The sequence below is a fragment of the Varanus komodoensis genome, unplaced genomic scaffold (assembly GCF_004798865.1).
Source record: "Varanus komodoensis strain SLA01 unplaced genomic scaffold, ASM479886v1 scaffold48, whole genome shotgun sequence".
Lineage (NCBI taxonomy): Eukaryota > Metazoa > Chordata > Lepidosauria > Squamata > Varanidae > Varanus > Varanus komodoensis.
The window spans coordinates 1,199,308-1,212,734 of record NW_025336059.1 but is presented as its reverse complement, the minus strand read 5'-3'; the positions used below and the strand labels follow the sequence as shown (position 1 = coordinate 1,212,734).

Here is a 13,427-nt window from a genome sequence, read left to right as displayed (position 1 = left end):
GCCAACTTGCAAGGTCTCGGGCAAGAAAAGGGCTTTTCCAGGTCTTCTCACCTGGTCCTTCCGAGAGGAGACGGGGAATCGTCGGCAGGCAGAGCAGGTGAAACATAGAAACAGAGTGAGTCAGAAGGGGCCTCCCGGGCCATCTAGTCTGACCTCCGGCACCAGCCGGCTTCACTCACCAGGTGCTCCATCTCCCAAGTTGCCAACCCTCCATATGCCAATTTATTTATTATTAGATTTATATCCTGCTTTTTTCAAACCAACTCAAAGCAGTTTGCATCATTCTTCTGCTGTTCTCAAGCTCATCCCCATAACAACAACCCTGTGAGGTAGGCTGGGCTGAGAGTCTCTGACTGGCCCAAAGTCACCCAGTTGGCTCCATGGCCAAGCCATGGAGAGCTCTCACCTTTCCCTCATAATACGGGACAAACCTTCACCTGTGGACCCAGCAAAGGTGAGGATGAGGATTAAAAAATTCATTTGTATACTGCTCCACAGCCGAAGCTGTCGGGCGGTTTATGCCCATCCATAAAACAGCCAGGAAAATACAGTAACAATGCCATGAAAGCGAAAGGCATTTAACAAGTTGAAACAAAAGAAGCCATTTGTTAAGAAAACATATTGGAAACAAATTCCCATCCGTGCAACATGATTGCGAAATGAAATTGCCATTTATTTGCAGAAAACATCAAAGTGTTACTAGTTCTGGAAACGCAAATGTAAGAATATGGCAACTGATATTGGCATTATGAATATATTTCAGTACGGGTGCACGAGTTACCACACTGAATTGGCATCCGAACCTTACAGAAGGTTTTCCTAGCCTGTTGTCCAGGATGTAGGTCCGTTAGTGGTTCCTACAAGAAACCTCAAGCAGCTTGCGGAAACCTACCTGCTTGATCCACACAAGACCCCTGCGGGGTTGGCTAGTCCGAGAGTCAGTGACTGGCCCAGGTCACCCAAACCTTGGCCGGCTCTGAATCACGATGTGACACTGGTCCTTCCAACAGCCCTGCGAGGTAGGCGAGGCTGAGTCAGCGAGCGGCCCCGAGTCGCCCAGCGAGCTGCGAGGTGAGCGGGGACTGGACTCCCAGCTTTTAACCACTGGGACCCCCCACGAGCTGCGTCTTTGTGGGTGGATGTGTGGGTTCGCCTCTTCCTCTTGGACTCTTTCTGGCCGAGCCCCAGGAAGCGAGAGGGGAAGGTTCCCTTTGGGCAACTACCTGGGGCGGATTCTGACCCGTTCTGTAGCTGAAGCTCTTCCCAGCCGCGGCACTGAGGCCCCCGCACCCGTCATGGGCAGTTTCAGGACCTAGCCAGAAAGCGGAAATCAGCTCCCCCCACTTCCGCCCCGCCACTTCCTCAGCTGATGCTTCCTTTCTCCTTTGTTCCAGTTTGGGTTACAAAGGATTTTTAAAAAATACAGACCCTATGGATGCCACGTTTGTTTGGCTGCAGATCCTGTTTGACGGTTGTCCAGGCTGAACCCTGCTTCTGGATCTCGGGGAGAACCGTGCTTGGCTTTCCTGCCCTCCCAGCATCCAAAAAAACAAATTCCTCCTGTATGTGGGAGTGGTTGGGTTGCTGTGCATGGAAATAGGTGTGAGAGGAAGGCAAAGGGTTTGTGTCATGGCCGCTTCCCAAGACTGCTGGTTGCCTCCCCTCGCCTCTTGGATTTTGGAAAGCGTTTCTCCCGTCTTCGTCAATGCAGAAGGAGCTGCTATTGCATGGCAGTTTAGAAGGTGAATCATGCCGTTTATTTTAAAAAAAGCAACAGTGTGGTATAGTGGTTAGAGAGGAGAAGTCTCATGGAGGAAAAAAGTTTTGTGCAGAAAAACAGTTTTGTGTGTGTGTTTCTATCATTCCTTAGCTTGAGGGTCAAATTTTGCCTGTTTGTACAGCTTGCCATTTAAATGAGGTTTTACAAATGTGCTCTTGGATTTGGAATGAGTTCGGGATTGTGAGCATCTGAGCATGTATATAAACAGTGCCACTTCTGCACATGTTTAGAGTTAGTTGTTTGGATTATGTTTGGATTCTTGTTTACGGCAGGGCGAGGATGTTGTATCTTCCTCTTACTATTGCGCTTTTGGGCTGGGTTTTGTTTGCCATTTTTAGGCATTTTCTTGCGTTCAGTAACTCGGCGAGCTATTACACTGCTGGTGGGTGGCATGTTTTCCTGAGAGACCATGGAAAAGCAAACAGGAAGGATGCTCTTTGATAGAACAGATGCTCAGGGGGTATTATAAGGCCAGGAGGTTGTTTGCATAACCTTTGGTCTGCGCTCGAATGCGCGGGTCCGTTATGTGTCAGCTTGCTCCAACGCAACCCCGCATTTCTCAGAAGTGACGAACAAGAAAGATCAATGAGATCCAGCGGCATGCTTAGTCCGCCTCGTTTCATTCTGTGCTGAAATTAGGATTTTAAAACGCCTCGTCCCCCGCTGCTATCTCGAGAGTGTGATCCGGGCATTTCCCGGTGGAAGCCATGGATGGAAGCGCCTTGGCTTTAGCACTTGTCGGAGGAAGCACTGGGAGAGAAGGCCGGCGTTCTTGGCAGATAAATTTTTGTGGTCTTAGCAACATGTTGCCTTGTGCTATAAATGTTTGTGGTTAACTTTCGAACATGGCTGCCTGCTATCTTTCTGGCCATCTGGCTTCTGTAGGCGGAAAAACTACGGACACATTTCCTGCTTCAGCCTCATTCCACATCTTTCTCTCTCCCTGCCCTCCCACTCTGCAAAGACATCTAGAGGGGTCCAGCCGTCAACCCAAAAATCAAGTGCTGATTTTGTTGGCACGTCATTTTGCACAGCAAAACCAGCAAAGAGGTGCTCGTCTGGACCCTGTTGTTTCCAAGGGCTGCTGCAGTTCTCCATTTCTGTCTCTTTTACAGTTGCTAATAAATAATACGGTGAATGCAAAATGGTAGAACAATAAAAATAACATCTGGTCCAAACTAGTGGAATGGAGGAAGGAACCAGGGGTGTTGCTAGGTGCTTAAAAGATTTAGGATCCAGGCACACTGGAAAGAAATCTGTATAAATGTTGCATATGTGGCTTAATTTGCATAAGATTCCCCATATGCATAACATGTATGGCTAAACTCCCAATTCCGGTGATGTACAGAATCCCATACATTCATAAAAATTGCATGAAAGTCAAATTTGTACAAAGTGCACATCTCCTATACTGTATGTATAAAATTCCGTCTAACATACAATTCTATATAGGCATCAGAGTATGCATTAAATTCCATGGATTTGCAAGGAACTTCATATATGCAGGAAACGTGGATCTGCAAATGCAAAAAATAGCTAGGAATTATTTAGGCTTCATGGAACGCCAATGGATTTTTCAGCCAATTAATCTCAAATGAGAGAGTGTTCTTTTTGATTTGATCTCTGTTTCAGGGTGTTCCAAAGGCAGTCAGTTTGCTCCCAGCTTCAGTGTTACAGCAGGAAGAGGTTGGGGGTGGGACCCACAGCATGTGGGGAGGGGAATTTAACCCTTTCTGCGCCCTGTGCGTGTGCCTTTGAAAATCACTCCCCGCGTGAGAATTAAGGCGAACAAACAAAGGAGGTTTTGATTGGCACTTTTGGGAGAAACAAGGTTCTGGAGGAAAGACTCAGGAATAGCTTTGTACGAGACTGCAGTCCCTTTAAAAACTGATTTTGTGGTGGAAGTTTATTTCCCTCAGACCAAGAAAAAGTACACCGTGGGAGAATTCGGCAGTGCTTTTCACCATGTGGGTAAAATTGCCACAGACGGGTGGATGCAGAAGGGGGAAGGGCAGGGCCAGGAGTCCTGTTCCCCGGGAATTTTGACTCTGGTTTGGCTTCGTCCTGTCCCCACGTGCTCATTCCCTGCCCAGCTCCAATGAGCGTCCAGATAATAAGCCAGGAACTTGGCCAGCTATTCCACCGCCAAGTGTGAGCAACACCGAGACGAAGAAGCAATCTGTCTGCCCGGACCCTTCCAAGGAATCAACTGGAAGAGTTTTCTGCTTCCAGTCCAAAGTCCCTTAAGCCGGGCAGCAGTGTAAGAATGCAGCAGAGTTTTGGCCTCAGGTTCAGGCGATTCATGGGATCTGGATGAGGCAACAAGGTTTGGGGGCAAAAGCGAGGTTAGGTTGGGTTTCCAACAAGGTTCCTAGAATCACAGAATAGTGGAGTTGGAAGGGGCCATGAAGGCCATCTAGTCCACCCCCTGCTGTTGCAGGACCCCAAGTCGCACCACCCCACTCAGAGGGCTGCCCAGTTTCTCCTTGAATGTCCCTAGTGTGGGAGAGCCCCCCACCCCTCCAGGCAGCCGGTCCCCCTGTCGCATTGCTCTGACCCTGAGGAAGCTCTTCCTGATGCCCGGCCTGAATCTGGGTTGTCGCAACTTGACTCCATTATTCCATGTCCTGCACTCCGGCTGGAGTTAACGACATCCGCCTGGCAGGCGAGGCAGGGCCCTCTTCTCTCCAAGAGCTGAGTGGACTTCCCATCCGGTCACAGCATCCAAGTTACCTGGGGAGGGGGAACCCCCCCCCCATCCACGCCCTGTTGCCCCCAGTTGCTGGTTTGGCCTCTTCCTCAGAAGCCCGGTGAGATAAGCTTTTCTGACCAGAAGGCCTCCTGAAGCAGAGGCAGGACAGCCAGCCATATTAAAAAACCAGTATATGTTTTTTTTAATATGGCTACCGTTGGCCCCAGAATCAAAACCCAGAGATCTGGATGCTGATGACCAGTTGCTTGGATTTCTGAGCTTTTGTGCTCGGGAATCCACCTTCCTCAAAGTTGAGATGTCTCTCCTTTTGCCTTCTGTACTGGGAGGAGCAGCTCCTGGCGGAAATCTTTGGGGCTACCCGCTGTCCCTAGGCCTCCTCGGCCGGGCTGGCGTCCAACAGCATTTTCTGCGCTGGCATAAGCCCCAGCACCCGTTAAGAGAGGCCCACGCAGCGCTTCTCGTGCTCAATCTTCATTACAGCTTTTCAGAGTGCTAGAACATTAATCCAGAATGTTCAGCAACTCGCTCTTGTCCTTAAGCGTCATTAAACCTTATTATCTTGTCCCTTCAGCTGCAGTGGAAGGAGGGACGGTTCTTTTGCGTACAATGAACGGAAAGGGTTCTTGCTTTTCCAGCCAGAAACACGCAGCCCCGTGCCTGCGCGCAGTTGATTCTTCATTACCTGGATGAGCAGTCCTCGTTGCTGGTCGTGTGCCTCGCACCCCTGGCCAAGCAGAAGCGCGGCACGTCTGAGGCCCTGCGCTGCCTGGCTGCTCGGATGTCGCAAGGCTGGGCTTAATCAGTTTTGCAAAGAAGCTGCCTGGGGTCTCCTCTGCTTCTCTGTGGTCCAAATTCTGCTGTTCTGGGTTCCCAGAAGACACTTTTCCAGAACCACCGATCCTTTGGCTACTTCTTAATTTTTGTTCAGGTTCCACCCCTGCACCACTTTCTCCAAGAAATGCTTTTTGTAAGGCTCAGTGGTTTCCAGGAAGGGCTTTAAGCCACAGCAAGCTGGCACTTGGGCTCCGCTCGCTTCGCTCTGAGCCCCCCGGCTGCTGGGATGCAGCTCCTACGAGCTTCTCCAAAATTGAGCTGGACCCTTGGGCTGGAAAAGGTCACCCACCTCGGTTTATATTTAGAACTGAAGGGAAGAGCTGGAATCTCAGTGTTTAGGGCATTCAGTCCCTACATGTCCAATTAGGGCTGGAAAGCTCCACCGGACACCCTTGGAAAACCCTGCTGCCCAGCCCGTGTTGGTAATATGGAGCTAGATGGCCCAGCAGGTACCTGTAAGGGCCTTCTCAGTTCAGGGGAAGAAACTTTGTTCTGTGTTACATGCCGTATTTTGGAAAGATGCAGCTACTGTTTCTGTGTTTGTTCCACAGCCTATGTAATAATTTTCCTGCTGAGGCGAAGAGATTCATGTCCTGGGGTTTATATGTCTGTGAAAAGCTACCAGTTACCAGAAAGACTGTGTTGCTAATGAGGCAGAAAATAGCTAGATTCATATTTTAGATGTCTGAGCCAACATGGCAGCCAAAATTCAGCGATCTTTCCAAATTTGGACCTCTCCGAATTTTGCAGTGGCGACTCACCATCGAAAGCAGGCAAGCAAATCAGAGGTGCAGGGAAACAGAGCTCAGAAAAGCAGCAGGTCTGGGAAAGCTTTCCTCAAATATGTACGTTAGCAAAATCACATGCAAGACTGTGTGAATTAAGAGCAATATGCATATAGGAATATATATGCAATTAGACACAAATGGTAAAAAAATGCAATGGTTCAGTACTGGCCGTGGTTCTCCAAGGATTTCAAAGGGTCAACTGGGAAAAAGAAGAGAAGATTGATCTATCTATTTGTTGCTGTGGCTGGTGGGATCAGAGGTTTGGACATTCCGACTTGAAAGGAGTGGAGCTTCTGGCCAAACAGAGGCAAAATCGCTCACTTTTCTGATTTTGGGAGTTGCTTCTCTGCATGTGTTGTTCTGGAGGGGTGAATGTCGCTGGAAGAGCCCCCTTGATTTTGCTGCTTGCAGTGTGTGTGTGTGAGAGAGTGTGACCTGGCACTTGTGAGTGCGAGGAATGATTTTACTTCGTTTTGTGGTTGGACATCTTCAGCCCGTGCGAAGAGAAATCTTTCCAGCGTGTATTTATCATTTACCGCTGCGAACGCTGCCGATCGCAGGCAGCCGGAGGGCACACCCGAATATCTCCCCCTTGCTCTGCCAAAAAGACTGAGCAAAGGGATTGGCTTGTCCTTCGTTTTCCAGCTCGTGGTAACTTGTCGCGGGAAAAGGCGGCCTCGGCTTCCGCGCGGAGGAGCCCCGTGGCATTCGAAAGGGTCCCTTTTGCTCCCCGGTGATCCACGTGTCCTGGTGCCGCCCGTACCTGGAGGGGCAGGGAAGCGATGGAGGGCAGTCGGTGGGCTGGTTGGTTGGGGGGAGGCTGAGCCAGATCCTTCGGAAAGCCCCCGGTGAATTACGTGTGCCGTCGCTTGAACAGCCATTAGGTTGGACTTCCCTGTGCGGCTGCTGGCATGCAAATAACCCAGGGCTCAGCTGTAGTGCGTTACAGCGGTTCAGGCAGAAGTCCCACTGGTAAGGATTCCTTTCCTCTTCCAGAGTCCTTGTTGTGACACTCGCAGGGGCTGGTGGGGCGTTTATTCCCCACAATGCCTCTGGCATTTTATCACTGCAAAATACTGTGGGAAGTTTTAATAAAATGACTTGGATTACGGGTATATTTTAGGTCAGCTTCCCCCAGTCTGATCTGTATCCCATCAGATGTTCTGACTGTGGCGCCAGCGTTCACGGCCATGCTGGCTGGAGCAGATGGGAGTTGTAGTCCAACACATCCAGAGGATAGCAGGTTGGTGAAGGTTATCTGTGGGGAATAGAAGGGTTCACCCTCACCCTCTTCTCTGGATCGACCAAATTCGGTACAACTCATTAACTGAGATTTGATAGCTGTGAACGGAATACCAAAGCAGTAAGTATATAAAATAACGGTGTGTTTTCCTGTTTTTCCCCTTCTCCCCCCACCCTTCACAGGTGGTTTCACCCAAATATTAGCGGCCTTGAGGCAGAAAAACTGCTCTTAACGAAAGGCGTCCATGGGAGCTTTTTGGCCCGGCCCAGCAAAAGCAACCCGGGGGACTTCACTTTATCTGTAAGGTAAGAACTGCAAAGTTTAAAATGTTTTGGAGAATACTGGGCTGTCCCTTTAAAAACAGAAAGTGGTGTCCTTGGTTTCTGAAGGGACGTACTCCGATGGGACCCATTTTACAGATGTGGGGATGGAAAACTGAGGTGGAAAAGCGCCTTGCTTTTTTGCAGCTTTCCTGGGCTGAGCGTGGCTTTGCAAGCAACATTTCAGGGGTTCAACTCAGGACTTTCCTTCCGTCCCGTGGCGCCTGCTTTGTAGGGCCCATCAACATAAAGAGCTACCCTCTTGCAGCTCTTTCTGCCGTCCCGACTCCCAGGGGCCACATCCACACTGGAGAAAGTCTCCTTTTAGTTTCTGGACCCTCCGGGCCCTTTGCATTGTTGTTCAGAGCACGTGTGTCGGGGAGGGAAGGAGGGGGGAATTACAGGGGCCGCTGGATCTCTGTAAATAATTCAAAGGAAATAAATTAGTGCATCTGCGTATTTCCCTAATTGGTGTTTGGGCCCCGGGCCAGCCGGCGGAAAACACGCCTTCCGAGGAGAAGAGCTTCAAATCTTGAGGATAAGGGAGGAGGTTAACGTGGTAAATGAGACCTGTTCGTATGAGAACGGAGCGTCTGTTTACTGGTTTGGCAGTCTTCTGCTGGAGGCCGGAGGTCCAGAAAAAAACCCCTTTTGCTGGATCGCTCCCCTTCGGTTGCTACAAATGGCCCCCTTTGCCAAAGGAGCGTCGTCGTCGCTTCCCTTCCAGGCGGAGGTATTAGTTGCCCTGAAACCTTGCTTTCAAGTAAGTCGCTTTTAAAAATATAAAATGACCCCAAGCGATTTGGGGATCTCAAGGCCACTGGTTTTGTTGGGACATATTTGCAACACCTTGAAAAATGTTCACCACGGCTGTTTCGGTACCATTGCGACTTCCTGCCTCTTGGCTGCCTGCTTTTCTGCTGTCCCACAAGGAAACGGGCACGTGAGCCGGTCCCTCCCCGTCTTCCTTCCCCGTGGTTCTAAAACGCGAGACGGTCCCTTGAATTGTGCTTCTTTTATGTCGAGATGCCATGGAGCACGGAACCGTCTGAGCTTGTGCAGGTGCTCTGTTGTGTTGGTACTGTGTGTGTTCTGTATAATTGTTTCAAAAAATTAGAACATTCAAAAGAAAAGAGCCATCGGAGCTCTAAATAGCCTTCCAAAGCTGGAAAGAGAAGCCTCTGCTCATGGAAAGAGTTGAACCCAAATGGGAAACTTCCCCACGGTCTCGTCTTTTCTGTAGGAACAGAGTGAGTCAGAAGGGTGCTCCTGGGCATCTAGTCTGACCCCCGGCTCCAGCCAGCTCTGCTCATGACATGCCCACCATGTGCATGTCCAGCCTATCCTTGAACACACTCATTGATGGGGAGGAACGGGTTAAACATTAGATGCCACTTGGGTGCTCTGTGCTGGTTGGAAGGATTGGAGTTTGTTTATTTTATTTATCTAAACCCTTTTTAGACCATCCCTTACTGTAGTCTCGGGACGGTTTAACAATAAGGCAAAATAAAACAGAACACAGCATCTTAATCAACAATAAAACCAGTATTAAAAACAGGCAAACCTGAAAACATTGGGAAAATAAAACGGTTTTAGCCCGGCACCAAAAAGCATAAAGTGATGGTGCCAAGCGAACCCTCTGGGGGCGCTTTCCACAGGTGGGGTGCCACCACAGAGAAGGCCCGGCAGAGGTGTTGGCATTCAAGGACGGGCGGGCTGCACCGTTCGGTCGTCAATTCCCATTTTTGGAACGAGTCCTGCCTGGAATGGACCTCAGAAGGACTCCGAGATGCTGAGCAGACGTTCCTTTTAATCGGATTTTTCACTGGCCACCGAAAAATGCAAGATCGAAATCTCACACCGCCATTTGGGCGGGCGAGGCTGTTCTGACGGGCTTGTTTTCTTCCGTTTTGGATTCTGCGGGTGGGATGGGGGGCCCCAAGCTCTCGTGAAACATCGCGAAAAATCCGGCTAAATAGATCGATTGTCCATTTTTCATTTTCGTCCCCTGATTAGAAAGCGCTGGAGGGCCTTGGCTTGCAAGTTCAGGCGGGGCAGGAATCTTCCTTGAACCGAGGCTTTGTCGCCTTGGCCTGGGGCGGGAACGGGAATGAAAGGGAGCTTTTGAGTGCCTTCCCCAACGGAGAGTAGCAGCTGGTTTCCTGCCGGTGGGAACAAAGGCCAGGGTGTGATTCGGCTCCCTGGGCTACCTTCCAGGGTTGTTGTTTTCGTGTGCCCCAAGACTCTGTGCTGAGAGGCAGAAAGTCCATTCAAGCTGAGGCCTGCAACTGCTCCTTGGGAGATTTTGGGCCTTCTGGGATCCGGGAGCAGGCTGCCCCGAAGATGGGGGTTCAGGGAAAGATGGCCCAGCTTGGGAAGGGCAGATGGCCGTCTTGCCGAATGTGGCGGAGAGATTTAGCACCCGGGCTGCCGATTCCCACAGCTTCTCTAGTCCAGAGAGGAAGATAGAAGTGAAAAGACCACGAATCCCATAACAGATGCTTTCTTGCCATGCTTTGGTGTGACCAGTTCATATAAGTTGAAACAGAAGTTTGTTCTCTGTCTCTCCAGAAAATGCCGCACCAAGTCTGACCGCTGTCCAAATGATGTAGCCTTTCTTTTAAAATGCTGGCAAGTTTCTTATTTTTGTCAAAGTGTATTCATGGGGAAGGGTAAAGACAGCAATTAAGTGGCAGATGTTTCGGTACTTCTGGGATCTGACCTTTGCTTCCTCCCGTGTCGGCCAAGGGAGTTGCCAATGTACCAAGCCCGTCCTCGCAGCCTTGAGGGCTAGAAACTCAGCATTTTTAAAAAAGGAAAGCTGACACGCTTGGGTTCCTGTCTCCCCTGAACCCAGAGCAGAGTCTCCTTGCTAACAGTAAGCAAGTCCGAGTCTGGAAGGGAGACGGTTTGGAAACTCAAGTTCTGGGATGGGAAAAACCTGGGACAAAGCTGCGTACTCTCAAAACTCAGTGGATGATGGGTTGTGTGCGCCGCCTGCACGGGCTGCGTAATGAATCAGTCCCCTGGGGACGCTGGCTTTTGCCCGCCCGCAGCTAATGGATGCGGCCCCAGTCCGAACGCAGGTGCTGCGAAGAAGCGGGGGCTCGCATCGCCTCCTGGGGCGCCTCGGGACGACTGCGGGCTGAGCGCATCTTGGGCACGGCGGAAGCCCCTGGCCGCCCTCCTCAGGTAGGGCTGGGAACAGCGCCGCTGCGGGTGCCTCACGGGGAAGGCCGGCACCTCCCTGCTGGGGCATGTCCTCCTTCTGCAGAAGGTCCCGGGTTCAATTCCTGCCATCCCAGTTAAAAGGAGCTGCCTAGGGCAGGGCTGGGGAGCCTTCTTAGCCCAAGAGCCTGATTCGGTTTTGGGGAGGGGGCCGCACTTCGGCACTGAGAGCACCGCTGGCAAAAGGGGCCGGGCGAAAAGATCCCGGCCTTCCCGGCTGCTGCTGCCTTTTAGGACAGGGAGAGAGCGCACCAGAGGAGGCAGACGAGTGCATTTTGGGTCAGAGGACTGGGGATCGGGCAGGAGAAGAGGGGTGCAGGGAGGCTGGATCTGACCTCCAGGCCGAGGAGGTGGTGCGGACCATCCTGTCATCTGAACCCGGCTGCACTAACAGGCCACGGCTTCTTAACCAGGAACAACCCATGGAGAGAATCCCTGGCTGTTCTTGGGTTGCGAACTGGGGGTTGTTCCCCGTGCCGGTTCTCCGACACGACACAATAACCCACCCTCGTAAGCCCACGTGCTTACAACCCCAGTTATTCTCCTGAAAGCCGGGCAGTGATGTGCAAGGCGCCCTCCTCCCGCACCGCAGCCCAGGAGCAGTATGCTTTTTTCCCACCCCTGCAGCATCAGACATTTCTGCTGTCGCGAGCAGGTTTGTTGCAAGGCCAGCGTTCTCTTTTCCGCCTCTCCGTCCCCGTACTTCAGCAATATTCCAAAGCCGTCTTCCAGGAATCTATGCAGCATAACGTGCTCCATGTATTTCATGGGCGCTTTCTCAATGGTAAAAATCACACTGTGCTTCGGAGGCTCTGGAATAGCCTTGTGTCCGAATACAGGTGTGCCGTTTCAAGATGCCTCCTAATTTTACTTTAATTTCTTCGAAAGAAAGGAAGGGAAGCTGCTGTGGGGGCAAATCTCCTTTTTTCCAGGGCTCTGAGGGTTAAGACCGCCCGGCTATTAGCAGAGTCCAGAGCAGCGTTATCTCCCTCCGGCTTTCGCCCGTCCTGGCTCGCTTTCCTGGGATGGAAGACTAATTGCTTTTTAAAAGGCACTTAGAGGGCCCCGTGGTCTGCTGTGCGCCCCCAGACTCCAGATGCTTGATGGATGAGCTTGGCTGGGGGGAGGCATCTTCCCCCGCACACCCTAATCGCCTTTTTTAAAAAAAAAAGCCAGGGGATTCAGTCCTTCTGAATTTCCAATCTTGTTGGAGGCACGATTGCTGCAAGGAAGCAGGGAGGTACCAGGCAACGAGAAGATCTTTTGGGCTGGCCAGAGTTTTGTGGGCAATTTGCTTGCATTTCTGTGCCGTCCGGTATTCCAAGTTCTCCGGGTGGCCAGAACGCCAACTTGGGCTCAAACAGGGCTCAGATGCGGTCACCCAGGACCGGGGGGAAGTCCTCGGGTGCTGAGCGCCCCCCTCTTTCCAAGAGAAGCTTTCCCATTTATCTGTTCGTTAATTAGGGGGCGATGGATGAACGGCTGCGTCTGAGTTTTCCTTCTAGCGTGCTTGGTGCAAAAATGCTTTTTTGGCATGAGTACGAGGTGTGTCCAGAAAGTAATGAGAAGGATATTTAAAAAAAAACCATTTATTGGAAAATTTTACAATTGAACATTGTCGCCTTTGAAGTATGTGAGTGTACACAACGCTTGTGGCGGTGGTTTTTCCGTTCTTCTTAGTCTCCCTGGAACTCTTCCAGTGGGATGGTGGTCACGGCCTGCGCAGCGGCTCTTCGGACGTTGTCCACACAGTCAAAACAGTGTCCTTTAAACCATTCCTCATCTTCAGGAAGTCGAAAAAGTTGCCGGGAGCCGAGTCGGGGCTGCAGGGTGGAGGGGGAAGCGCCGTGATGTGTTTGGCAGCCAAAAACTCTCTGACAGCCGGAGCTGCGACTCAGTGCAGTGCCGTGATGAAGGATCCAAGTTTGTTTACTGGATTTATTAACGTTTTTGTATGCCGTCCCAGTACCAGAAGTCTCTGGGCGGCTTGCAAAGAAGTTGAGCCGTCTTGCGCAGATGATAGCGCAGCTCCTCTGCAAGCTTTCCTCTCCATTTCCAAAGTTTCTGGTGCTCTTGTACCCAGTTTGGCACAATTTGGACACGTTCCGCTGTTCCAAACTCGCTTGCGTTCTTCTGAATACGAGGCACTCGAACGGGGTGGCGCAAAAGAGGTCATCTTGCCTCCGGCGGGGCTGAACTGTGACTGATCGGCGTTTTAACGTACACCTGGCCCCCCACCCCAAGCGACCTTGGCCGGCTTCCCCCTCCTCAGAGCCCTTCTCGAGTGCTGAGACTTCATCCGCATGACTTTCCGGACACGTGGAGTGTGTCTCTATCGCTGCGCGTTTGCTTTCTCCCCACACGCTTTTATTTATTTATTTGTGTTTCGGTTTATATCCTGCCTTTTTCCTCAAAGGGCTCAAGGCAGCTTGCATCATTCTCCTCCTCCATCTTATTCCCACAACAACAACCCTGTGAGGTAGGTTGGGCTGAGAGTCTGACAGGCCCAAAGTCCCCCAGT

General features: G+C 51.1%; 1 protein-coding gene across 4 annotated transcripts in view; it reads left to right on the top strand.

The window, feature by feature from the left end:
* LOC123031028 (tyrosine-protein phosphatase non-receptor type 11-like) overlaps positions 1-13,427 on the top strand; it is a 38,482-nt gene that overhangs the window by 12,993 nt on the left and 12,062 nt on the right. Inside the window, exons 1-2 of one of the 4 annotated variants that reach the window (XM_044445440.1) lie at positions 1,538-1,742; positions 7,541-7,663. In XM_044445440.1, coding sequence (XP_044301375.1) covers positions 1,591-1,742; positions 7,541-7,663 — 275 coding nt within the window. In that variant the 5' untranslated portion in view covers positions 1,538-1,590. Of the gene's footprint in view, positions 1-1,537; positions 1,743-7,290; positions 7,359-7,540; positions 7,664-13,427 lie in introns of those variants that run through there. The other 3 variants (XM_044445439.1, XM_044445441.1, XM_044445442.1) reach the window with 3 other exon arrangements.